This window comes from Lithobates pipiens, unplaced genomic scaffold, assembly GCF_037356315.1.
Source record: "Lithobates pipiens isolate NorthernLeopardFrog02 unplaced genomic scaffold, aLitPip1_a1.2 Scaffold_10, whole genome shotgun sequence".
NCBI lineage: Eukaryota > Metazoa > Chordata > Amphibia > Anura > Ranidae > Lithobates > Lithobates pipiens.
The window spans coordinates 51,613,894-51,639,997 of NW_027507686.1; the positions used below are offsets into that span (position 1 = coordinate 51,613,894).

The 26,104-nt window shown below is 41.9% G+C and overlaps 1 protein-coding gene across 1 annotated transcript in view; it reads right to left on the reverse strand.

Moving 5' to 3' along the window:
• The window catches only part of CPNE2 (copine 2), a 249,774-nt gene that overhangs the window by 89,338 nt on the left and 134,332 nt on the right, over positions 1-26,104 (reverse strand). The window contains exons 3-6 of the mRNA XM_077454744.1: positions 20,386-20,565; positions 4,790-4,864; positions 906-977; positions 647-730 (exon numbers count right to left, since the gene is read on the reverse strand). Of these exons, the coding sequence (XP_077310870.1) occupies positions 647-730; positions 906-977; positions 4,790-4,864; positions 20,386-20,565 (411 nt within the window). The remainder of the gene's footprint in view (positions 1-646; positions 731-905; positions 978-4,789; positions 4,865-20,385; positions 20,566-26,104) is intronic.

A 26,104-nucleotide genomic window follows, 5' to 3' on the forward strand; every position in this document is an offset into this window, starting at 1 on the left:
AAGCTCAGCTATAAAATTCAAGAACTATTTATCTCTTTAGTACATCCCCAAAGCAGTAAAACGGTGAAGCTACAGTGATCTGAAGTGATGTCATGACACTGCCAAGCTGCCAAGCATGCTGACCAAGAAGGGTCTTAGACTCCTATGTTTGCATGCTCATCATGGCCCACAGCAGCACCCGGACAATTAGGAACTTTAGGAAGGTACACTGGCATATTAAATAAAAATCTCAACATACACAGTGTAGTATATTACTTTGAAAAACTGCTCTGGTGTAATATAAATGAAAAAAAAAAAAAACAGATAGGATTCCTAATCTATTTTATAGCTTTATATAACCCTAGGTTGCACCCTTTCAAAAACGCAGCCCCAGGGAAATCGCATTGTCTTTTTCACCATGCGGTTTTCCTGCAGTTCTCACACACGCACTGGATTTTACATGCGTGGGGGTGCCATTCAGAATGAATTGGAGCCTGCGCATTTCTGCAGATCAGTGCGTTTTCACTAGGGGTGATTGCAGGTGCGGGAATCGCAGCCACACTCAGAGATGAACGTAGATTAATAGCGGATTCAGATACAGTTTTGTTTTTGGTAGTCTAAATTACAAGTACAAGTAATAAAACATTTTAAGCTAATATGGACTCACCTCTGTCCTGTGAACTAGCATCCACTTTCCGTCATCTCCTTGTTTATAGAATTCTAAAAATGGATCAGACTTTCCAAACAAGTCCTGTTGAGATACAAATCACAATTTTCACAGATTACAAAATAATATGGACAGAGATTACACATAGTGTTGATTATCCGCTGTCAAGAAGCTGGTATTAATTGAATAACGATAAGTATCCACAGGGCATCCAAATATTAATAAATAACTGCAATATGTTAACAAGGGGAAGTGTCACCTTCTTATCCAGCTTCCTTCCAGCCATGGAGAGTGTTATCACTCTGTTATCGGACAACTCCTGGGCAATGATCTGGGTGGAAAATAATCAGAAAATGTATTTATAAAAACAAGATCAAATACATACTCACATGCACGCACGCATGCACATACACACACTCACACAAAACATTGAATGCAGAATGGATGCTATTAAATGAAAAATAAAGGATATTTAAAATCTAGGGATGCACCGATACCATTTTTTTTACGAGAACAGATACTTTTTTTTAGTACTCGCGGATACCAATTATCGATACCTACCACAACTGTTTTGTTTTCACTTCAGCTGAGAGCAATGGCACAAAGCATTGAAAAGTTTTTTTTTTTTTTTTTACACTTTTTCAATGTAAATGTGTAAATATATGTTAATACATATGTGTAAAAATATTCACTAACAAAGCAAACAAAAAAAAGTTTTAAATGGTGGAGAATAGGGAGTTAATTAAGGCTGATTAGAGTAAATTAAGGGATACTAAGGGGTCCATTTGATCTGCAGATGAAGAAACAGAAAGATACAAAAAGAAACAAGGTTTCTTTTTATTTTAGCGTTTCAGCGGCTGAGCAATGTTGTTAATAAACATTGCCAGGTGCTTTTTTTTTTTTTTTTTTGACAGCTCCAATGACCAGACTTCTTTAACACTTCAGCTGTCAACAGAGGAGACCCACTGATAGCTCAAAGAACCGAGCCTGAAAGTATCGGTTTCAGGTATCGGTGCATTTGCACGAGTACCGATACTTGTGAAAATACTCGGCATTGATACCGAGATCCGATACCAACCCTAATAAAAACTGAATATATACAGAGCCTCTTTACTATAACTGCATGCCCATTTTTTTGTAAACTAGTACTGTATATTTAAATAGAAAACTTGGAGCGCTGCTCAAGCCAGCGGGTAGATTCTTCCTTTTGATCCTAGGAGACTGAGTGCAGGCATTCTCCTGTGTTCAAGACAGCACATACAATGGAGTGAGATGGACACAGCATTCCCAGGCAGCCCATGTGAGATGAAGATAAGGAGTGGCCTAGCCTATGCTCCTCCACCAACCACACCCCAAAATTTTTTGCCCTGCCCACCAGGACCTTAGTCCAGTGGGTTGGGGCGAAACATGTCAGTAGTAAGGTTTGCAGAAGAGCATAGGCTGGGCCGTTCCTCATCTTCATCTCACATGAGCTGGCGGGGAGTGTGGCATCCATCTAGTACTATATGTCAATCTAAATACTTGACACTACAGAAGACTTGCTTAAAACCATTAAAATTCCTTCGCAGGTGAATGTCAGTCCGGAGGACTGAACATTCCAAGGCAGACTGCATTTACAGGCAGACTACCCTAGGTAATCTTTACATGTGATGCTTAAAGTAGACCTTCACCTCTTCCACTACATTCTTCCACGCCACACCTTCTTCCATCCTATATAGGTATCGCTCCGTTTTTTTACCTTTATTTAGGCAAAAATATTTGGCCCTACCTCCTCATACATATTAGTCGGATTAGGCAAATGACATGCACACTGCCTGTGTGTCTCCCAGGATATGAACGTCACATATCCCAGGAGGCTTAGCCTTCCAATCAGAAAGGGGGGTGAGCCTATCGGCACATCATTGGAGGGCCTGTCTGCTGAACAAGGAAGAGCTGGCGGGCCTTTTGATGATGTCAGAAAGAACATGGTGGTACGGAACAGAGCTGTGGCCTAGCATGAGAGGATCTTAGTGTGACATCGCTGGATCCACTGGATGGGTAAGTATCTTAAATGTGCAGGTACAACCTAAAGGGAGGCTGGGTGAAAAAAAAAAAAAACACGGCGGAGGGCGGTTGCTTTAACCACATGCCAAACAGGCCATAGCCGAAAGACGGCAACAGCGCGGTCAGTTTATTCAGGGATGGTGTCCATGGAAGTCCTCCCAGAATCTTGCTCTTGCACGCTCCCCTGGGGCGCTCTCCCAGAATTATCCATGACCGCCAGGTCCGGAAGACCCGGCGCATCTCGAATCATGGTAAACAGCCTCTGAAGGCGGCCGTTCACCACGTGATCGCTCCGTCAAATGATGGAGCGATCACTTATAAACAAACTGGAGTCACGTCATGACGCCAGTTCCTCCCTCCCCTCTCTGTACTGCTCGGTACAGTGCGAGGGGAGAGGGGGGGAGATTGCAGCAGCGCTGTGGGCTGGATGTGCAGTGCCCACAAAGATTTATTTTTTTTAACCAAATTTTCAGTCTTAAAATATCTTATGGGTACAGTATTGCATGACTGAGTAATTGTCATTCAAAGTGTGAGAGCACTGAAAGCTGAAAATTGGTCTGGTTAGGAAGGGGCCCAGTGATCAAGTGGGTAACTTCCATTATTTAAAAAAAATTTAATCCAATAAATCAAAGGGGCTGACCAGGGACAGTCAAGCTGGGGAAGAAAGGGCTAAAGGATGCTGAATGTCTTCCAACTAGAAAAGAATGCTGGCTCTATCTGACTTGCTGCAACTTCTGATACACACTACGAGATTGCTCACAGTGCACAGTTAAATCCGTGTATTTTCAGTACAGGAGAGAAGCCAGTACAACTGTGCAAGATTAAAAGTAAGGCTATAATACAAAATTAGGGATTGTATTTTTTTTTCTAACTACACATCTGACCTACAGGAACACACACGATTACATTTTTATATGAGATTATATGTACAGTATGTGTGTGAATATGTGTGTTTTTTTTTTTTGAATGACTCAACCATCTGTGGAAGACATTAATGTAAGTCGTTCTTTCTACACTGTACAGAACTGCGGAATGTTAGGCTATATAAAGAAGGAAAACATACAAATGTAGACACAAGCTAGAAATCCTCTACATTTAATAAGCCAGAAAACATTCATGCTGGCCTTACACATAATATGATCATTCTTTTTATTAATTATTCAGGTAAAAAAATAATTTTGAGAAATGAATTATATTAAAAGGGCGGTAATAATCAGGCTTGGCAGATAGTTACATTTGACAATACTGATCTTAACCTAGTTTTAAAGGCTGAAGGATTTTTACGTTCATGTATTCTATGCATGGAGGTAAAGATCCTTCTCTGTGCAGCAGCCCCCCAAAACCTACCTGAGCCCTATCGCAACCTATCAATGCACACAAGAGCCTTGGCTTGCAGGGGACTCTCCCTCCTTATTGGCTGAGACAGCAGCAGGAGCCATTGGTTCCTGCCGCTGTCAATCACAGCCAGCTAACCAATGACTATAGAGAGGGGGCGTAGCTGAGCCATCGCTCTGTGTGTGAATGGGAGTGAGCTTGCTTGGGTACCCCCATAGAAGGCTGCTTGCTCTGGTGACAGGAGGGAGGAGCCAGGAGTGCCAGCGGGGGACCCAGGAAGAGGAGGATCGGTGTTGCTCTTTGTATAACTGCAGCACAGTGTAGGTAAGTATAACATGTTTGTTATTTGATTTTTTTTTGCTTCTTTACATGATAGTTTTTATCATCAATCACAATCTATGCTTGATTGTTTTCTGATGTATGTATAATTTGCATTACAGAATCCTTATTCTGCCATCAAAGAAACAAAATATTAAAATATACTACGCTGCAATGAACATTGTTCACTTTGTTTACAAAGTTGCAGAATTAATGAAAGAAATGCTGCACTTGAGCCTGTCTCATCCATAGAGGAACGCACAGCATATTGTTATCCTGGCGCTCTGTTATCTCGTTGCTAGGATATTGTTGCCATGATGCACGTCTTCGGCTTTTACTAGAAACAGAATGATTGCTACCGGTGGAATAATCAAGCGATTATCTCAGTATGAAGTTCAAACAGCTTTTAAAATGACACACGCAGTACAGAAAAAGAAACCTCTTTACCGTTATGGCTCCCTTTCCCGCTGGCTTCCCACTCCCTAAAACCAAGGGTCGTGTTATCTTCTTGCTTGAAACGATCTGAAAAAAAAAAAAAGGAGAAACAAAATAAAACACAGAAAAAATGCTATTTGCTAGATTTATATGTGAGATATTTTAAAAGATTCTAGTGCAGGATATGGTGTCACTGGGTTTGATTTACTAAAGGCAAATAGACCGTGCACTTTAGAAGTGCGGGTGCTCCAGAGCTAAGTAAATGGGTTGAAGCATCTCTTTGGAAAAAAAAAAACACAAAAACACACAAAAAAACAAAACACAATCACATGCAAGTGAAATAAAATAATAATAAAAATTAAATAAAAATTAAAACAGCATTTTTCCACCATGTTGTGAAGATAAGGAAAGGTAGGATTCAACATTTTACCAAGAGACAACTAGGCAGGACTACCTTGTCATTTCTGTCCATAAAATGGAATGCATGTATTTCTAGAAGAACAATAGGTATTTTTCTGCCCTTGCAAGGTCTTTAAAGGGTGAAAATATGAGGGAATGTGCACGTACATGTACTGCATATGTTTTTTCTTAATCTTGAAAATACTTTGCACTTTTTTTCCTTAAACTCTTGAAGCTCATAGGACACAAAGGGTTTGGTTTAGTGTGACAATACCTTTAGTGTCCATCTCCAGCCAAAACCGTTGTATTTTTATATTTGGACAGAGTGGAGGAAGATTACAGTCTGCCATCCATGCTTCTATTGGGGAAAATTCCCTTCATTTCATTCATTACAGGGACCAAATGTGGTGGCAAACCTCTCCAAAGGAGAGAAAGCAAAAAATACACTTCTTTGGAAGAACACAGAAGGATCAAAACTTTTCCTATGTGACTAGAAGCCTGTAGAAACCTTACTATCACAACTATATGACCTTGGTGGACATCCCTTTCTAAAGCCATGGGCATTAATAAGGAGTTGCTTGAGGGTGTGTCCAAGATGGCAACGTGAGCAGACGCTTTCTCTCGAGCTCCGCCGGATCGATGCTGCTATTCCAGCTCCTGAGGGTATATTTCCTCCTGCTGAGACCAATTGTCCCCTGGATGAGACGCAGATCTTCAGATGCACCGATTTCCACTGATAATCGGAGGAATCCCCGCTGGCCCCAGTCTCCCAGGTGGCGGCCCGTTCCGTGTGCTGTTCCCACATGGCTTCCAAGATGGACCCTATGGAGATCCTATGTGATGGCAGCTATTGCTACCTGTCAGGCCACGCTGACTGAAAAAATGGAGGCAGTTCAGATGGATGTGGGCCTCCTATGACAGGACATGGACAAGCTCAGCTCCAGAGTCACTGAGACAGAACAGAGATTGGGAAAGACAGAGGATACAGTGGCAGACAACTGAAACCCGCCATCCGCACCCTGCAGATGAAGGTAAAGGCCATTGAATATAGGGCAGAAGACACGGAAAGCAAAAACGAGAGGAATAACCTTCGTATCGTGGGTCTGGCTGAGGGGGAGGAAGGCCAGAACCCGACCAGTTTTGTGGAAGGTTTTCTGTGCAATCTGCTTCCGGATGCCCACTTCTATTCCTCACTATGCGGTGGAAAGGGCACACTGTGTCCTGCCTAGGCCTTGACCCTCTGGAGCCCCCCCCCCCCCCCCCCCCAAAAACCTTCATCCTTTGGATGCTTAACTTCAGGAATAGTGATGAAGTGCTTCATGCATCCAAGACTCTGGGAGATTTGCGCTTTCATAATAAGTTGCTGATATTCCCAGACTATTTGGTGGAGACGCAGAGGCTTAGGAAGTCATTCGACCAAGTCAAGGCCGCCATGCGGGCCCGCAACATCTGTTACAGTGTCCTGTTTCCAGCCCATCTGAGGGTCCAAGAAGGAGAAGCAACCTGCTTCTTCAACTCGCCAAGAGAAGCCTCAGTTTAAATTACATTCTCTGCCCTACTGTATAGCAGGCCTGTGAGGATGGCATGAATACTTGCCTTGCACCTGTTATGCCTTTGTTTCTGTGCACTTTCATGCCTCGGCTTACAGTACCATTTTGGATATCTGATGCATGCCTTGTGATCAGGGTGATGTAAGTACTCTATAACAAACCTGGTGCACTGTTTGATTTCTGAATGCTACGGGTCCTCGGGCCTACACTGAGGGTGAGGTCATAGCAGATCCAGTTACAATGCCATGGCGCCTGTTGCGCTTCCTCCGTTGAGAGACTTTGTAACCTAAGTTAGCGCCCCTGACTCAGTCAGGTGTAATTCAGTACTGTGATTCATCTACAAGTTTGCACTGGTTTTTTTTTTCTCCTGTTTTTCCGTTTTTTTTTACCTACAGCTGAATTACCTCAGGAGCATTATGCTCTTCTGCTCACACTACTGATTGCTCAGCACCTTTCCATCACGGTGGATGCTTCGATTACAGGGAATGACTATGCTCAGATTACAGAGACTGTCCAATGAGGGGTAGCTCTCTTTTTGCATGGGACCCCCCTTTGCAGCTGGCAAACTGACACGGTTTTGGTGTGGAGATCCTCCCCAGTTCTGGGGGGGGGGGGGGGGGTGGGTGGTCACTCCCATTTAAGCTTCTGGACCTGGTCCTGGACCCAGAGGGCAGATATGTTATCATTCATGCACAAATACATTGTTTAAAGTGAATTATTATGGGTTTATATTTGCCGCCTCCTGCCTCTCTTGTGCTGTTGAATAGGATCATGGCGAAGGTGGCTGCGTTTTCTACTGACAATATTGTCTCTTAGGGAATTTAACTTAGTACCTGACTCGAACATGGACAGGCTGACAACAACGAGTTCCTCATACAGTTACATAGTAGGTGAGGCTGAAAAAAGACATCAAGTCTAACCTATGTGTATGATTATATGTCAGTATTACCTATCCCTGTATGTTGTGGTCGTTCAGGTGCTTATCTAATAGTTTTTTTAAACGATCGATCCCCCCCCCCCCTCACAGTAAAGAACCCTCTATGTAGTTTATGGTTAAACCCCTTTTCTTTTAATTTAAATGAGTGGCCACGTGTCTTGTTGAACTAATTTCTGTGAAAAAGTTGTATTCCTATTGTGGGGTCACCAGTACGGTATTTGTAAATTGAAATCATATCCCCTCTCAAGCGTCTCTTCTCCAGAGAGTTCAGTGCTCTCAACCTTTCATCATAACTAATATCCTCCAGACCCTTTATTAGCATTGTTCCCCTTCTTTGTACTCACTCCATTTCCAGTACATCCTTCCTGAGGACTGGTGCCCAGAACTTGACAGCATACTCCAGGCCCGGGCTGACCAGAGTCTTGTAGAGTGGGAGTCATTTTACCTCTGGAGGTAATCCCTTTTTTTAATGCATGCCAATATTCTGTTTGGTTTGTTAGCAGCAGCCTGGCATTGCATGCAATTGCTGAGCCTATCATCTACTAGAGCCTATCATCTACTAGGACCCCCAGGTCCTTTTCCATCCTAGATTCCCCCAGAGGTTCTCCCCCTAGTGTATACATTGCATTCACATCTCTTCCACCCAAATGCATTATTTTACATTTTTCTACATTAAACCTCATTTGTCATCTAGTTGCCCACCCAGTTAATTTGTTCTGATCTTCTTGCAAGGTTTTCACATCCTGTGGAGAAGTTGTTGCCCTGCTTAGCTTTGTATCATCTGCAAATACAGAGCTTGAAATGTATACCATCTCCATGTCTTTTATGAATAAATTAAAAAGGATTGGGACAGCACAGAACCTGGTGGGACCCCACTACCCACCCCTGACCATTCCGAGTACTAACCATTTATCACCACCCTCTGAACTCGCCCTTGCAACCAGTTTTCAATCCATGTACTCACCCTATGGCCCATGTCAACGGACTTTACTTTGTACAGTAAACGTTTATGGGGAAGTGTATCAAATGCTTTTGCAAAATCCAGATACACCACGTCTACAGGCTTCCATTTATCTAGATGGCAGCTCACTTTCTCATAGAAGATTAATAGATTGGTTTGGCAAGAACGATTCTTCACTAATCCATGCCGATTACTGCTAATGATACAGTTTTCATTACTAAAATCTTGTATATAGATCCTTATCACCCCCTCCAAGAGCTTGCATACTATTGATGTTAGGCTAACCAGTCTGTAATTTCCAGGGATGTATTTTGGCCTTTTTTTGGTGCTACATTTGCTTTTCTCCAATCTGCTGGTACCATTTCAGTCAGTAGACTGTGTAGAAATTAGTAACAATGGTCTGGCAATTACTTGATTGCCTTCCCCAAGTACCCTCGGGTGTAAGCTATCCAGTCCCGGTGATTTATTAATGTTAAGTTTCCCAAGTCTAATTCTAATTTTGTCCTCTGTTAGCCCCTGAGGGTGCTTCCTGTGACATGTCATGAGGATAAGACCTTCAGTTTTGGTTACTAAAGCCCCCCCCCCCCCCCGATTCCCTTGTGAAGCCTGAGGAGAAGAATAAATTCACTACCTTCGCCATCTCCCCATCCTTTGTAACCAGATGTCCTTCCTCATTCTTTACTGTCTACAAGACTTATGCTGCAGGCCTTGCCCCCAGACTACACACAGTATACACCAAGTCTACTAGAGATAGGGGAGATAGGGAAGCTCCATGGGGGGAAGTGGTCATTGTGGTGATCCTTAAACTGGGGAAGGACCCCTCATTGTGCTCCTCATATCACTCCATCTCTCTCCTAAATGTAGATGCAAAGCTACTAGTCAAAATCCTTGCTAATAGACTAAGTACGGTGATAACTGCGCTGGTCCACGGGGACGAGGTACAGATAAAAATATTAGACTTTACACTCACATCACAGTGGCGCAACAGGAGAACGTGGGGATGGTAGCCTCTCTGGTTGTGGAGAGGGCCTTTGATTCAGTCGAATGGGGTTTTCTCTGGGCTGTACTATCAAAGTTTGGATTTGGTCCTAGTTTTCTATGGCAGAGCAAGGCTCTTAAAAAAAAAAAAAAAAAAGTCCTAAAGCCCATAAAAAAGCTATTTTTTTTTTTTTTTTTTTTACAGGGAACAGAAAGCCGGAGCCAATATTGGGAGTCAAAGGCTTGGCTCCCTTCAATGATGCAGATGGTCTTAAATTATTGATTTAAACAGTAATATAGTATTACAGAAATCACTAACTCGTGATTACACGCAACATAGCATATTTACAATTCTAAATATACCCCCAAAGATATAAAAATTGTAAACTCAGAAACTAGAAAGGAAAGGTTACACCCCTCTGCTGCTGAAAGGACGATTATGAAACTTTAAGTCTGACAACATTACTAAATTATTCTCAATATTATGCCGTTTCACAAACCAAACATGTTATAAAATTATTGCAATTTTCTACCTTTTTTAGTATTCTTGTTGAATGCAGGTCAGTAAAATCCCCTTAACTTTAAATGAGCAGTACACATGGAAGCTCAGACGCCTTGTTTGACCCGTTTTGTGTTGAGATGTGTTTCTTTAGATGCAGCATGTCCTAATTGGGTGCATTTGAACTACATGCAAAGCAGGTCAAACACAGACTTTTATTTTCAAAGAGATAAGGAGAACCGCAGTGCACAATCTGAGTGTAGTATATTAAAAAATGTATTGTGGTGAAAAGACAAAATTGCAACTCACATTGTGGTAGTTAAAATCAGGCTCATCACATAGTAAAGGCTTCTGATGGACAGTCTCACAACAACAGGGAACCTCAGACCTAGATTGGAGTACCGGGTGGATGGATAAACCTGTAGGACAAAGAGAATACACTGGGGGGCACCAAACTAAGTGCAGCTAATATTACTGAGAAATACTTGTAAATTATTAACTCACATGGGAAGAAGAAATGGCACTTTCTGTATGTAACATGTGAGTGGCCAGCTCATAAATCTGGAATGGGGGCTTCTTACTACAACTTGCAGCCTGGAAAGTCCAGATGTCAAGCTGGATGACAGCTTAGATGAGGAAGTCTTCCTCATCTAAGCTGTCATCCAGCTTCCTTATCTTCCCCATCTAAACTGAGATCCAGTCCTGCAGGTGTATCTATCCACCAAGTACTCCAATCTTGGTCTGAGGTTCCCTGTTTTTCCGAGACTGTCCATCGGAAGTCCTTACAATATGATGAGCCTGATTTTAACTGTCACAATGTAAATTGCCATTTGTCTAATCTGTTAATATTCTACACTGAGATTGCTTACTGCTGTTATCAGTTTTTCTTAGAGATAATCACACTGGCGGAGCTGTCACAGGATGAAAGTAGTATCTAAGATGGAGATGAAATAGTTATATGAACTGAAATCTTATTCCCCATTCGGTCTAAATGAAGATTGGGATTTAAATTGTTTCACTGATTTGAGTTACAATTTTTAAAAATTTTACTTACCAATTCCCTTATAAAATAATTTAAAAAAAATGTTAACTTTAACTGGCAGAGTATTCTTAACAGTATTCATTTTAACAATAGTGATATATATTTTTTTATTTTACAAAGTGTTTTATTAATATTAAATCCAACATATTAGCTCGACAAATTGGTGGTTACATTGCATATAAAACATATAGTACAAAAAAGAAAAACAAAATAAAGAGAACTACTCAAGTCCTATAAATTCAAAGATAGGCTATATGTAACATCTAGAAGATAAATATCGCAGTCTAAAGTATCTTGGGACTCTGAAAAACGCTGCGCGAAGTGAAGAACAAAAGCGTCCACACATAATATTAAATGCAGCCTTCTACAAAACCATATATTCAATGAGTTTGTATATAAAATAAAATACTGTATAATAATGCTAGAATGCTAGCAGTGTAACCATCCCGCCCAGGCATATGCCTGGTGGTCTGATAAAGACAACAAACATCCAAATACCTGAATTACAATATAAACAAATGTTATCGAATGCTCCGAAATAACGTAACAAAATTAATCTGAATTTCGGAAATTTGGACTGAAATTCGAATCAAGTTTTACATTGAACTCCAGTAAAATTCTAACTACACATATTGCTGAAATCAGACGTGTTATTAGAGTACCATTTTGAAATAATGCTGTTTTTGTTAAGCCAAAGGTGATTTAAAGAGTCATTGTAATCATTTGATGAAGATTTCTTTTGTTTTTTCACTTTGCTGCATTCAAATCAAAAGCAAAACGAAAATATAACATTTTCTTTTTGACTGATTTGAAAATTTATCGATTTAGACATTTCGAAACAAAAAAAAAATCGGTAGATTTGAAAAAAAATCGAAAAATTCCAAATAAAAATTGAACCAATCAACCAAATTAAACTAAACAAAATAACTAGATTAACGAATCAAAACGAAACTAAACAAATTTTTTCATCATGCACATGTCTACTGATAAGAGGAAGAATGGGAAATGAGGCTAGAGAAAGGAAAGAGAAGTAAAGAATGAAAAAAGAAGGGGTAAAATAAGGGAACTAGAAAAAGCAAAGGAAAGATAAAAAAAATAGAAGAGAGGAGTCCAAGGGGTGTGGACCAGGAACAGATTAAATCGAGATAAGCGTAGTATCAAATCTGGAGGGTTGAATATAAGCAACCCACAGTTGCCAAATCCGAAGGAACTTATCGTGTGTCTGAAAGGATATCTGTCAGCTTTTCATTCACCATAATATCATTCATACGATTTTAAACCACCTCAAAACTAAGTACAGGTGTTTTCCATGCCCTTGCTATAGTTAACTTGGTTGCATTAAAAATATGCAGTGCTAGCTGACGCTCTGGAACGAAGCATTTCTGTAATCGGTTTGCAAAGAAGAGCTTCATAGGGGTCCCTTTTGAGATTAGCATGAAATAATTTGTGAAGAGTGTAGATTCTAACCCATAACCTGCATACCTTCGAACAGCAATATTATATATATATATATATATATATATATATATTTATTTTGATAATTATATAGTTTATGCATTCCGATTTTATTGAATATTTTTATATACCGTATATACTCGAGTATAAGCCGAGATTTTCAGCCTCTTTTTTGAGGCTGAAAGTGCCCCCCTCGGCTTATACTCGAGTCATCGCTGTCTGCCCGCTCGATCAGCGTGTCGAGCAGACAGACAGCGGCCATTCTATTCAAAAGCCGCGCCTCCGGCTCCGCCTTCGCCTGTGATAGGCGGAACACTGAATTTCCCAGCAGCCTGTGTTCCGCCTATCACGGACATCGTATCATCCTCGTACTACGGACGAGGATGATACGAAGGCAGTGATAGGCGGAACACAGGCTGCTGGGAAATTCAGTGTTCCGCCTATCACAGGCGAAGGAGGAGGCGCGGCTTTTGAATTTTACAATGGCCGCCGAAGAGGGCACGGGACGGAGGCAAGGCAAGGCAAGGCAAGGCACGGCACGGCACGGGACGGGACGGGACGGGACGGGACGGAGGCAAGGCAAGGCAAGGCACGACACGACGGCAAGGCACGGCACGGCACGGGACGGAACGGAGGCAAGGAGGCAAGGCACGGGACGGAGGCTCGGGACAAAGGTAGGCTGGACACACACACACACACACACACACACACACACACACACACACACACACACACACACACACACATACACATACACATATACACACACACACACACACACACACACACACAGGGATGGGTGGATGGATGGAGACACACACAGGGATGGGTGGATGGATGGAGACACACACACACAGGGATGGATGGATGGAGACACACACACACAGGGATGGATGGATGGATGGACACACACACACACAGGGATGGATGGACGGACACACAGGGATGGACGGACACACAGGGATGGACGGACACACAGGGATGGACGGACACACACACAGGGATGGACAGGCATGTCTCACCCTCGGCTTATACACGAGTCAATAAGTTTGCCAGTTTTTTTGGGGGTAAATTGGGGGCCTCGGCTTATATTCGGGTCGGCCTATACTCGAGTATATACGGTAATTTGTGACTACTATAGAGTATATACAGTTGCAAAAAAAAAGTATGTGAACCCTTTTGGAATGATATGGATTTCTTTAAATGAGCAGTACACATGGAAGCTCAGACGCCTTGTTTGACCCGTTTTGTGTTGAGATGTGTTTCTTTAGATGCAGCATGTCCTAATTGGGTGCATTTGAACTACATGCAAAGCAGGTCAAACACAGACTTTTATTTTCAAAGAGATAAGGAGAACCGCAGTGCACAATCTGAGTGTAGTATATTAAAAAATGTATTGTGGTGAAAAGACAAAATTGCAACTCACATTGTGGTAGTTAAAATCAGGCTCATCACATAGTAAAGGCTTCTGATGGACAGTCTCACAACAACAGGGAACCTCAGACCTAGATTGGAGTACCGGGTGGATGGATAAACCTGTAGGACAAAGAGAATACACTGGGGGGCACCAAACTAAGTGCAGCTAATATTACTGAGAAATACTTGTAAATTATTAACTCACATGGGAAGAAGAAATGGCACTTTCTGTATGTAACATGTGAGTGGCCAGCTCATAAATCTGGAATGGGGGCTTCTTACTACAACTTGCAGCCTGGAAAGTCCAGATGTCAAGCTGGATGACAGCTTAGATGAGGAAGTCTTCCTCATCTAAGCTGTCATCCAGCTTCCTTATCTTCCCCATCTAAACTGAGATCCAGTCCTGCAGGTGTATCTATCCACCAAGTACTCCAATCTTGGTCTGAGGTTCCCTGTTTTTCCGAGACTGTCCATCGGAAGTCCTTACAATATGATGAGCCTGATTTTAACTGTCACAATGTAAATTGCCATTTGTCTAATCTGTTAATATTCTACACTGAGATTGCTTACTGCTGTTATCAGTTTTTCTTAGAGATAATCACACTGGCGGAGCTGTCACAGGATGAAAGTAGTATCTAAGATGGAGATGAAAATAGTTATATGAACTGAAATCTTATTCCCCATTCGGTCTAAATGAAGATTGGGATTTAAATTGTTTCACTGATTTGAGTTACAATTTTTAAAAATTTTACTTACCAATTCCCTTATAAAATAATTTAAAAAAAATGTTAACTTTAACTGGCAGAGTATTCTTAACAGTATTCATTTTAACAATAGTGATATATATTTTTTTATTTTACAAAGTGTTTTATTAATATTAAATCCAACATATTAGCTCGACAAATTGGTGGTTACATTGCATATAAAACATATAGTACAAAAAAGAAAAACAAAATAAAGAGAACTACTCAAGTCCTATAAATTCAAAGATAGGCTATATGTAACATCTAGAAGATAAATATCGCAGTCTAAAGTATCTTGGGACTCTGAAAAACGCTGCGCGAAGTGAAGAACAAAAGCGTCCACACATAATATTAAATGCAGCCTTCTACAAAACCATATATTCAATGAGTTTGTATATAAAATAAAATACTGTATAATAATGCTAGAATGCTAGCAGTGTAACCATCCCGCCCAGGCATATGCCTGGTGGTCTGATAAAGACAACAAACATCCAAATACCTGAATTACAATATAAACAAATGTTATCGAATGCTCCGAAATAACGTAACAAAATTAATCTGAATTTCGGAAATTTGGACTGAAATTCGAATCAAGTTTTACATTGAACTCCAGTAAAATTCTAACTACACATATTGCTGAAATCAGACGTGTTATTAGAGTACCATTTTGAAATAATGCTGTTTTTGTTAAGCCAAAGGTGATTTAAAGAGTCATTGTAATCATTTGATGAAGATTTCTTTTGTTTTTTCACTTTGCTGCATTCAAATCAAAAGCAAAACGAAAATATAACATTTTCTTTTTGACTGATTTGAAAATTTATCGATTTAGACATTTCGAAACAAAAAAAAAATCGGTAGATTTGAAAAAAAATCGAAAAATTCCAAATAAAAATTGAACCAATCAACCAAATTAAACTAAACAAAATAACTAGATTAACGAATCAAAACGAAACTAAACAAATTTTTTCATCATGCACATGTCTACTGATAAGAGGAAGAATGGGAAATGAGGCTAGAGAAAGGAAAGAGAAGTAAAGAATGAAAAAAGAAGGGGTAAAATAAGGGAACTAGAAAAAGCAAAGGAAAGATAAAAAAAATAGAAGAGAGGAGTCCAAGGGGTGTGGACCAGGAACAGATTAAATCGAGATAAGCGTAGTATCAAATCTGGAGGGTTGAATATAAGCAACCCACAGTTGCCAAATCCGAAGGAACTTATCGTGTGTCTGAAAGGATATCTGTCAGCTTTTCATTCACCATAATATCATTCATACGATTTTAAACCACCTCAAAACGAAGTACAGGTGTTTTCCATGCCCTTGCTATAGTTAACTTGGTTGCATTAAAAATATGCAGTGCTAGCTGACGCTCTGGAACGAAGCATTTCTGTAATCGGTTTGCAAAGAAGAGCTTCATAGGGGTCCCTTTTGAGATTAGCATGAAATAATTTGTGAAGAGTGTAGATTCTAACCCATAACCTGCATACCTTCGAACAGCAATATTATATATATATATATATATATATATATATTTATTTTGATAATTATATAGTTTATGCATTCCGATTTTATTGAATATTTTTATATACCGTATATACTCGAGTATAAGCCGAGATTTTCAGCCTCTTTTTTGAGGCTGAAAGTGCCCCCCTCGGCTTATACTCGAGTCATCGCTGTCTGCCCGCTCGATCAGCGTGTCGAGCAGACAGACAGCGGCCATTCTATTCAAAAGCCGCGCCTCCGGCTCCGCCTTCGCCTGTGATAGGCGGAACACTGAATTTCCCAGCAGCCTGTGTTCCGCCTATCACGGACATCGTATCATCCTCGTACTACGGACGAGGATGATACGAAGGCAGTGATAGGCGGAACACAGGCTGCTGGGAAATTCAGTGTTCCGCCTATCACAGGCGAAGGAGGAGGCGCGGCTTTTGAATTTTACAATGGCCGCCGAAGAGGGCACGGGACGGAGGCAAGGCAAGGCAAGGCAAGGCACGGCACGGCACGGGACGGGACGGGACGGGACGGAGGCAAGGCAAGGCAAGGCACGACACGACGGCAAGGCACGGCACGGCACGGGACGGAACGGAGGCAAGGAGGCAAGGCACGGGACGGAGGCTCGGGACAAAGGTAGGCTGGACACACACACACACACACACACACACACACACACACACACACACACACACACACACACACACACATACACATACACATATACACACACACACACACACACACACACACACACACACACACACACACAGGGATGGGTGGATGGATGGAGACACACACAGGGATGGGTGGATGGATGGAGACACACACACACAGGGATGGATGGATGGAGACACACACACACAGGGATGGATGGATGGATGGACACACACACACACAGGGATGGATGGACGGACACACAGGGATGGACGGACACACAGGGATGGACGGACACACAGGGATGGACGGACACACACACAGGGATGGACAGGCATGTCTCACCCTCGGCTTATACACGAGTCAATAAGTTTGCCAGTTTTTTTGGGGGTAAATTGGGGGCCTCGGCTTATATTCGGGTCGGCCTATACTCGAGTATATACGGTAATTTGTGACTACTATAGAGTATATACAGTTGCAAAAAAAAAGTATGTGAACCCTTTTGGAATGATATGGATTTCTGCACAAATTGGTCATAAAATGTCATTTGATCTTCATCTAAGCCACAACAATAGACAATCACAGTCTGCTTAAACTAATAACACACAAAGAATTAAATGCTACCATGTTTTTATTGAACACACCATGTAAACATTCACAGTGCAGATGGAAAAAGTGTGTGAACCTTTGGATTTAATAACTGGTTGAACCTCCTTTGGCAGCAATAACGTCAACCAAACGTTTCCTGTAGTTGCAGATCAGACGCGCACAGCAGTCAGGAGTAATTCGTGACCATTCCTGTACTGTTTCAGTTCAGCAATATTCTTGGGATGTCTGGTGTGAATCTCTTTCTTGAGGTCATGCCACAGCATCTCAATCGGGTTGAGGTCAGGACTCTGACTGGGCCACTCCAGAAGGCATATTTTCTTCTGTTTAAGCCATTCTGTTGTTGATTTACTTCTATGCTTTGGGTCGTTGTCCTGTTGCAACACCCATCTTCTGTTGAGCTTCAGCTGGTGGACAGATGGCCTTAAGTTGTCCTGCAAAATGTCTTAAACTTGGGAATTCATTTTTCCTTCGATGATAGCAATCTGTCCAGGTCCTGACACAGCAAGGCAGCCCCAAACCATGATGCCTCCACCACCATACTTCACAGTTGAGATGAGGTTTTGATGTTGGTGTGTTGTGCCTCTTTTTCTCCACACATCTTCCAAACAACTCAACTTTGGTTTCATCTGTCCACAGGATATTTTGCCAGTACTGCTGTGGAACATCCAGGTGCTCTTGTGCAAACTGTAAACGTGCAGCAATGTTTTTTATGGACAGCAGTGGCTTCCTCTGTAGTATCCTCCCATGAAATCCATTCTTGTTTAGTGTTTTACGTATCGTAGATTTGCTAACAGGGATGTTAGCATATGTCAGAGACTTTTGTAAGTCTTTAGCTGACACTCTAGGATTCTTCTTCACCTCATTGAGCAGTCTGCGCTGTGCTCTTGCAGTCATCTTTACAGAACACTCACTCCTAGGGAGAATAGCAGCAGTGTTGAACCTTCTCCATTTATAGACAATTTGTCTTACCATGGATTGATAAACAGCAAGGCTTTTGGAGATACTTTAATAACCCTTTGCAGCTTTATGCAAGTCAACAATTCTTAATCGTCGGTCTTCTGAGAGCTCTTTTGTGCGAGGCATCATTCACATCAGGCAATGCTTCTTGTGAAAAGCAAACCCAGAACTGGTGTGTGTTTTTTATAGGGCAGGGCAGCTGTAACCAACACCTCCAATCTCATCTCATTGATTGGACTCCAGTTGGCTGACACCTCACTCCAATTAGCTCTTGGAGGTCTCATTAGTTTAGGGGTTCACATACTTTTTCCACCTGCACTGTGAATGTTTACATGGTGTGTTCAATAAAAACCTGGTAACATTTAATTCTTTGAGTGTTATTAGTTTAAGCAGACTGTGATTGTCTATTGTTGGACTTAGATGAACATTAGATCACATTTTATGACCAATTTGTGCAGAAATACATATCATTCCAAAAGGGTTCACATACTTTTTTTTGCAACTGTACATTTCAAGATTTTATTGAAATATTCTGACTGTAATATGTAGCCTTGCTGGACACCAACATGGACAATCTCTTATATATACACAATAAAATGGAGCCTAACAGGAAGTGTTAATGTGTGATCTTATGACTTCCTGGTCCATTAGAAAATGGCAGTCGCTTGTAGTTGGTTTGACCACAATAAAATGGTGCTGAAACTGGAAGTGACATTCCGGAGCTCTGGGAACAAGCTGCATAATCATGTTCGCTGTAAACAAACAAACAGAAGCTCCTGAAAATGTGTAATATGGCATTGGGCATTACTGTAAAGGGCTTGAGGTCTCGCCTCCATTCCCTGTAGGTTTGCTGGCCCCTTATGTAAGCCATAAAGCAGTATTTGTTATATTAATTTTATGATGGAAGTTTTTAACTGTATAATTTGGATTACGATTAAATCTACTACACTATGACATTTTTTTATTTATTGGTGGTGATTCCATGTGGATGCCATCACTGATACTAACCCTTGGTAGAGTGGAAAAGAGCAGTCTTATCCTATCACCTGAGGAGAGAGGAAGTTCATTATGGATACCATATATAAAAAAGCTCTCATCGCTGTTCTAATGTTAGACAGCATATCTTTGAGGTAACAGAGGGTGTTTTCCAATTGCTGGGTTAAAGCTGGAGTGTAATGCCGCCTACACGCAGTCAGATTTTCCGACAGGAAATGTGAGCTTGTTGTCGGAAAATCCGACTGTGTGTATGCTCCATCGGACGTTTACTGTCGGACTTTCCGCCCTCAAATGTTCGATAGCAGGTTCTCAAATTTTCTACCAACAAAACGTTGTTATCGGAAAGTCCGATCGTGTGTACACAAGCCCGCATACAAAAGTTCACTCATGCTCAGAATCAAGTACGAGCTGGAAGCGTTCGGTCTTGTAAAACTAGCGTTCGTAATGGAGATAGCACATGACTATTAAATTTCCTTATCGGCTTGTCGTATGTGTTGTATGTCACTGCGTTCTAACTTTCGGAATTGTTGGCCTACATTTGTGTGACCATGTGTATGCAAGACAGGTTTGAGTCAACAACCTTTGAACAAAAATCCACGGTCTTGTTGGCGGAAAGTCCGATCGTGTGTACGGGGCATTACACTTTTGGACTTTTCATGTTTTTATTGTAACGTTTTGTGAATCATTCACATTTGTGGCTGTGACACTTGCATTTAAGAAGTCACATTTTTCTGTGGACATTGACTATAACGCTAAATGTAATGTAATTAAGCGTTGGATTAATTTTTATATATTTTTATTGGGTGTTAAAATGCTACCAGGCTAGAAGATGGAAGGGCTGTGCTCCCTAATACACATTCCCATTTCTGACATAACTCACCTTTACTTTTTTTAAATCAGATATTGATTATATGGAACTTACCGATCCAAGCGTACAGGGATACTCCCCCAAAAAGTCATGTTCGTACAGCTGTGTGCTTGACTTGTCCTGGTCAAAGATGGAAAATTTTAACTTCTGCACCTCTTCAAAGTGGTAGTTTATGGTAAACTTCTTTGAAAATACGGGGTTCAGGTTGTTGACGCTTGTTTCAGTTCTATCAATCTACAATAGACAAACGGATACATTGTTTTATTCCATAATTACTTTTCCACAATATTTTTAAGCCATAACTATTATAGGTAAAACAAACATGTCTGTCTGCTCTTTACTTACACAGCATATGGAAGAAATATTACAATTTAGCTCGGAATGAATGAAAGGCTGTGTTCCGAGCATAGACAATTACAGATTTGTCATTGGCCATATACCACATTACATCGGCAACAGACTGTGCAAATTGAAACCCACTTTCCATAACTAAAAGACTATCATTGTTTTCTGCACCAGGCTACTGGCTGTTTCCACAAGTTTAAATACTTAAAAATACATTTTAATGCATTCTCAATTTTCAAAAAGGACACTGAGAGCTTTTTATAACTAAAGTGGTTAGGTGAATATACCGTATATACTCGAGTATAGGCCGACCCGAATATAAGCCGAGGCCCCCAATTTACCCCCCAAAAAACTGGCAAACTTATTGACTCGTGTATAAGCCGAGGGTGAGACATGCCTGTCCATCCCTGTGTGTGTGTCCGTCCATCCCTGTGTGTCCGTCCATCCCTGTGTGTCCGTCCATCCCTGTGTGTCCGTCCATCCATCCCTGTGTGTCCGTCCATCCCTGTGTGTCCGTCCATCCATCCCTGTGTGTGTGTGTGTCCATCCATCCATCCCTGTGTGTGTGTGTCTCCATCCATCCATCCATCCATCCCTGTGTGTGTGTCTCCATCCATCCATCCATCCATCCCTGTGTGTGTGTGTCTCCATCCATCCATCCATCCATCCCTGTGTGTGTCTCCATCCATGTGTGTGTGTGTGTGTGTGTGTGTGTGTGTGTGTGTGTGTGTGTGTGTGTGTGTGTGTGTGTGTGTCCAGCCTACCTTTGTCCCGAGCCTCCGTCCCGTGCCTTGCCTCCTTGCCTCCGTCCCGTGCCGTGCCTTGCCTCCTTGCATCCGTCCCGTGTCGTGCCTTGCCTTGCCCCCGTCCCGTCCCGTCCCGTGCCGTGCCGTCCCGTGCCCTCTTCGTCGGCGGCCATTGTAAAGTTCAAAAGCTGCGCCGCCGCCTTCGCCTGTGATAGGCGGAACACTGAATTTCCCAGCAGCCTGTGTTCCGCCTATCACAGACGTCGTATCATCCTCGTCCGTAGTACGAGGATGATACGATGTCCGTGATAGGCGGAACACAGGCTGCTGGGAAATTCAGTGTTCCGCCTATCACAGGCGAAGGCGGAGCCGGAGGCGCGGCTTTTGAATAGAATGGCCGCTGTCTGTCTGCTCGACACGCTGATCGAGCGGGCAGACAGCGATGACTCGAGTATAAGCCGAGGGGGGCACTTTCAGCCTCAAAAAAGAGGCTGAAAATCTCGGCTTATACTCGAGTATATACGGTACATCAAAATCAACTTAGAAGAACCCTTTCTGAGAAAACACACATACTTCCAAAGGGCACCTATGAAAGAACTAAAAAATACTTACAGTGCCTTGAAAAAGTATTCATACACCTTTTTTTCCACATTTTGTCATGTTACAACCAAAAACGTAAATGTATTTTATTGGGATTTTATGTGATAGTCCAACACAAAGTGAAGTGGAAGGAAAATGATAAATGGTTTTCAATTTTTTTTACAAATAAATATCTGAAAAGTGTGGCATGCCTTTGTATTCACCCCCAGTTACTCTGATAACCCCAGGGTGGATATAAATCTTACAATCTAAAAAGGGAGGGTCATTTGATACAAAAGGTAATAGCTGTGGGGGATGAGCTGGTGGAGGCAGCAAAAAGGTCCAAGAGTAAGAGTACAGAATAATGACTGTTGGTTTTGACTGTTAGTAAGTCGTTTGTGAATTTTAGGAGGGCAGTTTCTGTGGTCTGCTGTGGGCAGATGCAGACTGAAGGGGATCCAGAAGGTCATTCTCAATGAGGTGGTCGCTCAGTTGGTTGTAGATTAAATGTTCAAGGAGTTTGGAGGCATAAGGGAGTAATGAGATGGGACTTAGGTTGTTAAGATTGGCGGAGTACAGCGGGGCATTTTTTGGTATGGGAGTGACTAGCACATGTTTTAGAGGGTTGGAGAAGATGCCAGTAGAGAGGGAGAGGTTGATAATGTGAGTTAAAGAGTGTAAGATAGAGCCACCGTAGTATATGAAAGGAACAGGGTCTAGGGGGCAGGAGGTTAGGTGGGCGTTAGAAAGAGGGAAGTATTGATTGTGCAGGAGGACAAGGAGTGTAAAGTGAGGGAGATAACTGTAGAGTGGAGATCTCGAGACAAATTGTCTCAATCTTATTTTTGAAGTGATTAGCAATCTCCTGGGCAGCAAGTTAGTGGGTGGAGGTAATGAGGGACAAAGTAGAGCGGTAAAGGTAGAAAAGAGTTGACAGGAACTGCATGAGAGGGTGTAAATGAGAGTGATAAAGTAAGTCTGTTTGGCAGTATGGAGGCAAGAATGTTATTTTTGGAGAGCAGATTTATATTGGCTGAAATCTTGCTATGACTTAGTCTTAGGCCACAGACGCTCAAGAGAGCTACGTTTTTTTCAGGCTTCTGGTATTGTCTGTCTGCCAGGGTTGCAGCGGTCAGGGCCTGATTCTGTGTGTAGTGAGGGGGCCAAGGTATTCAGGGTGGATGACAGTGAACTGTTGTAGACAGAATTGGCGAGGTTGGGGCAGGACAAGGATGAGATTTTGTTGTAGAGATAATCTGTAGCAGAAAAAAGAAGAGAATGGTTGAGATGGTGAAGGTTTCTATATATGAGTAATGCCAGCAGTTTAATGTCTAAACCACTGGCAACAAAAGGGGAGCACACCCCTAAGTTAAAATGTCCAAATTGGGCCCAAAGTGTCAATATTTTGTGTGGCCACCATTATTTTCCAGCACTGCCTTAACCCTCTTGGGCACGGAGTTCACCAGAGCTTCACAGGTGTCCTCTTCCACTCCTCCATGACAACATCACGGAGCTGGTGGATGTTAGAGACTTTGCGCTCCTCCAACTTCCATTTGAGGATGCCCTACAGATGCTCAATAGGGTTTAGGTCTGGAGACATGCTTGGCCAGTCCATCACCTTTACCCTCGGCTTCTTTAGCAAGGCAGTGGTCATCTTGGAGGTGTGTTTCGGGTCATTGTCATGTTGGAATACTGACCTGTGGCCCAGTCTCCAAAGGGAGGAGATCATGCTCTGCTTCAGTATGTCACAGTACATCTTGGCATTCATGGTTCCCTCAATGAACTGTAGCTCCCCAGTGTAGGTCTCATCAGACCACATGACAGGGTTCCAATAATCCATGTCCTTAGTCTGCTTGTCTTCAGTAAAGTATTTGTGGGTTTTCTTGTTCATCATCTTTAGAAGAGGCTTCCTTTTAGGACGACAGCCATGCAAACCAATTTGATGCAGTGTGCGGTATATGGCCTGAGCATTGACAGGCTGATCCCATACCCCTTCAACCTCTGCAGCAATGCTAGCAGCACTCATATGTCTATTTCTTAAAGACAACCTCTGGATATGACGCCGAGCATGTGCAATCTTTGGTCAAAGCACTTCTTTGGTCAGCCATGGTGAGGCCTGTTCTGAGTGGAATCTGTCCTGTTAAACTGCTGTATGGTCTTGGCCACTGTGCTGCAGCTCAGTTTCAGGGATCTTTATGTAGAGCAACAATTATTTTTTTCAGATCCTCAGAGGAGTTCTTTGCCATGAGGTACCATGTTGAACTTACAGTGACCAGTATGAGAGAGTGAGAGCGATAGCACCAAATTTAACACACCTGATCCTCATTCACACCTGAGACCTTGTAGCACTAACAAGTCACATGACACTGGAGAGGGAAAATGGCTAATTGGGCACAATTTGGACATTTCACTTAGGGGTGTACTCACTTTTGTTGTCAGTGTTTTGGACATTAATGGTTGTGTGTTTAGTTATTTTGAAGGGACAGCTAATTTACACTGTAATATAAGCTGTACACTCACAACTTTACATTGTAGCAAAGTGTCATTTATTCAGTGTTGTCACATGAAAAGATATAATTAAATATTTACAAAAATATCACTTTTGTAAGCTACTTTATATATTTAAAAATCTTGCTAAAAGTGACTAATGCTGCGTACACACGAGCGGACTGTATGGCGTACTTAGTTCGTCATACAATCCGACGGACAGTCCGTCGTACTTTCCACTGAACGGACTTGACCACACACGGATGCACAAACAGTCCGTCGAAAGCTTGCGCAATGACGTGTACAGCACGTACGACGGGACTAGAAATAGGAAGTCCAAGACACAGCAAAGCACCCTTCCGGCGTGTAAATCCTTTCTGGGCATGCGCCATTCTTAGTCCATCGAACTAGCATACTGACGAGCGGATTGTCCGCTGAAACCAAAGTACGACGGACAGAATTTCGAAAAATCCGAAATTCTTAGTACGCCAGACTGCACGCTGAAAAAGTCAGCTGAAGCCCACACACGAGCGGATTGTCCGCTGAAATGTGTTTCGACGGACTAAGTACGCCATACAGTCCGCTCATGTGTACGCGGCATAAGATAAACAACTTTAAAAACAATATATAAAATTGTGGGTTTCATCTACAAAATAAAAAATGAACAGCAAATAAAAAATATGGGACAGCAAATAAGATGGTTAACTGTTGCTAATGAAGCAAAGTTGACATTAAAACCAGCAGTAGCTAGAACTTTGGTTTAGTAAATCCAATAGGATATAGGTCGACTTAACTGCCTAATATATTTCTCACTCCTTCAACGAATGACCACTTTGTCAAGTCCCCAAAACATAAGACCCCTAGGGTTCCTATTGTGGACATACCTAAAATGCTTGGTCACACTGTGTTCTATTCTACAATTCTTAATATTAGCTACATATTCATGTATTCTTACTTGCATTGACCTGGAGGTATGTCCCACATACTGAATACCACAAGGGCATTCTAACATGTATACCACTTCTTTAGTCCTGCATGTGATAAAATCCCTGATTTGATATGTTCTACCATTAGCTGTTGCCACAAAGTGTTTTCTTATTTACCTTCAATGATTTGCAAGCTCTACACTTGCCATGAGAATAGAACCCAGACAGCAGCTGAACCAATCCATTGTTCTTCTTTATTACTAGTGGGTCTAACACACCAGGGGCCAAAATATTATGAAGATTAGGAGCCTTCCTATAAACAAATTTGGGGCTAGGTAGTAAAACTTTCCCCAAAATCTTGTCTTTTAATAAAATGTTCCAATATCTAAAAAATACTAATGAATGTTGTGCGCCATAACTAAACAAGTCTTAGCCACCATACACACTTGAGGCTAGGTTTACACTTGAGCTTCTTTAAGCTACTTTACACTAATAGCGTCACACAGCTGCTTACAGCTGCCTTCACCCTATTATGGGCCTACAAGTTACAAGTGCAACCCTAAACCACTTAGTATGATAACTGTTGTAAATTTCAGTCTGGACACCTTCTGACACGTGTGGGTTAACATATCATATAGGGACTACTAATAGGCATCATGCACACAGAGCTTAAAAAATAGTGCTGTTAAA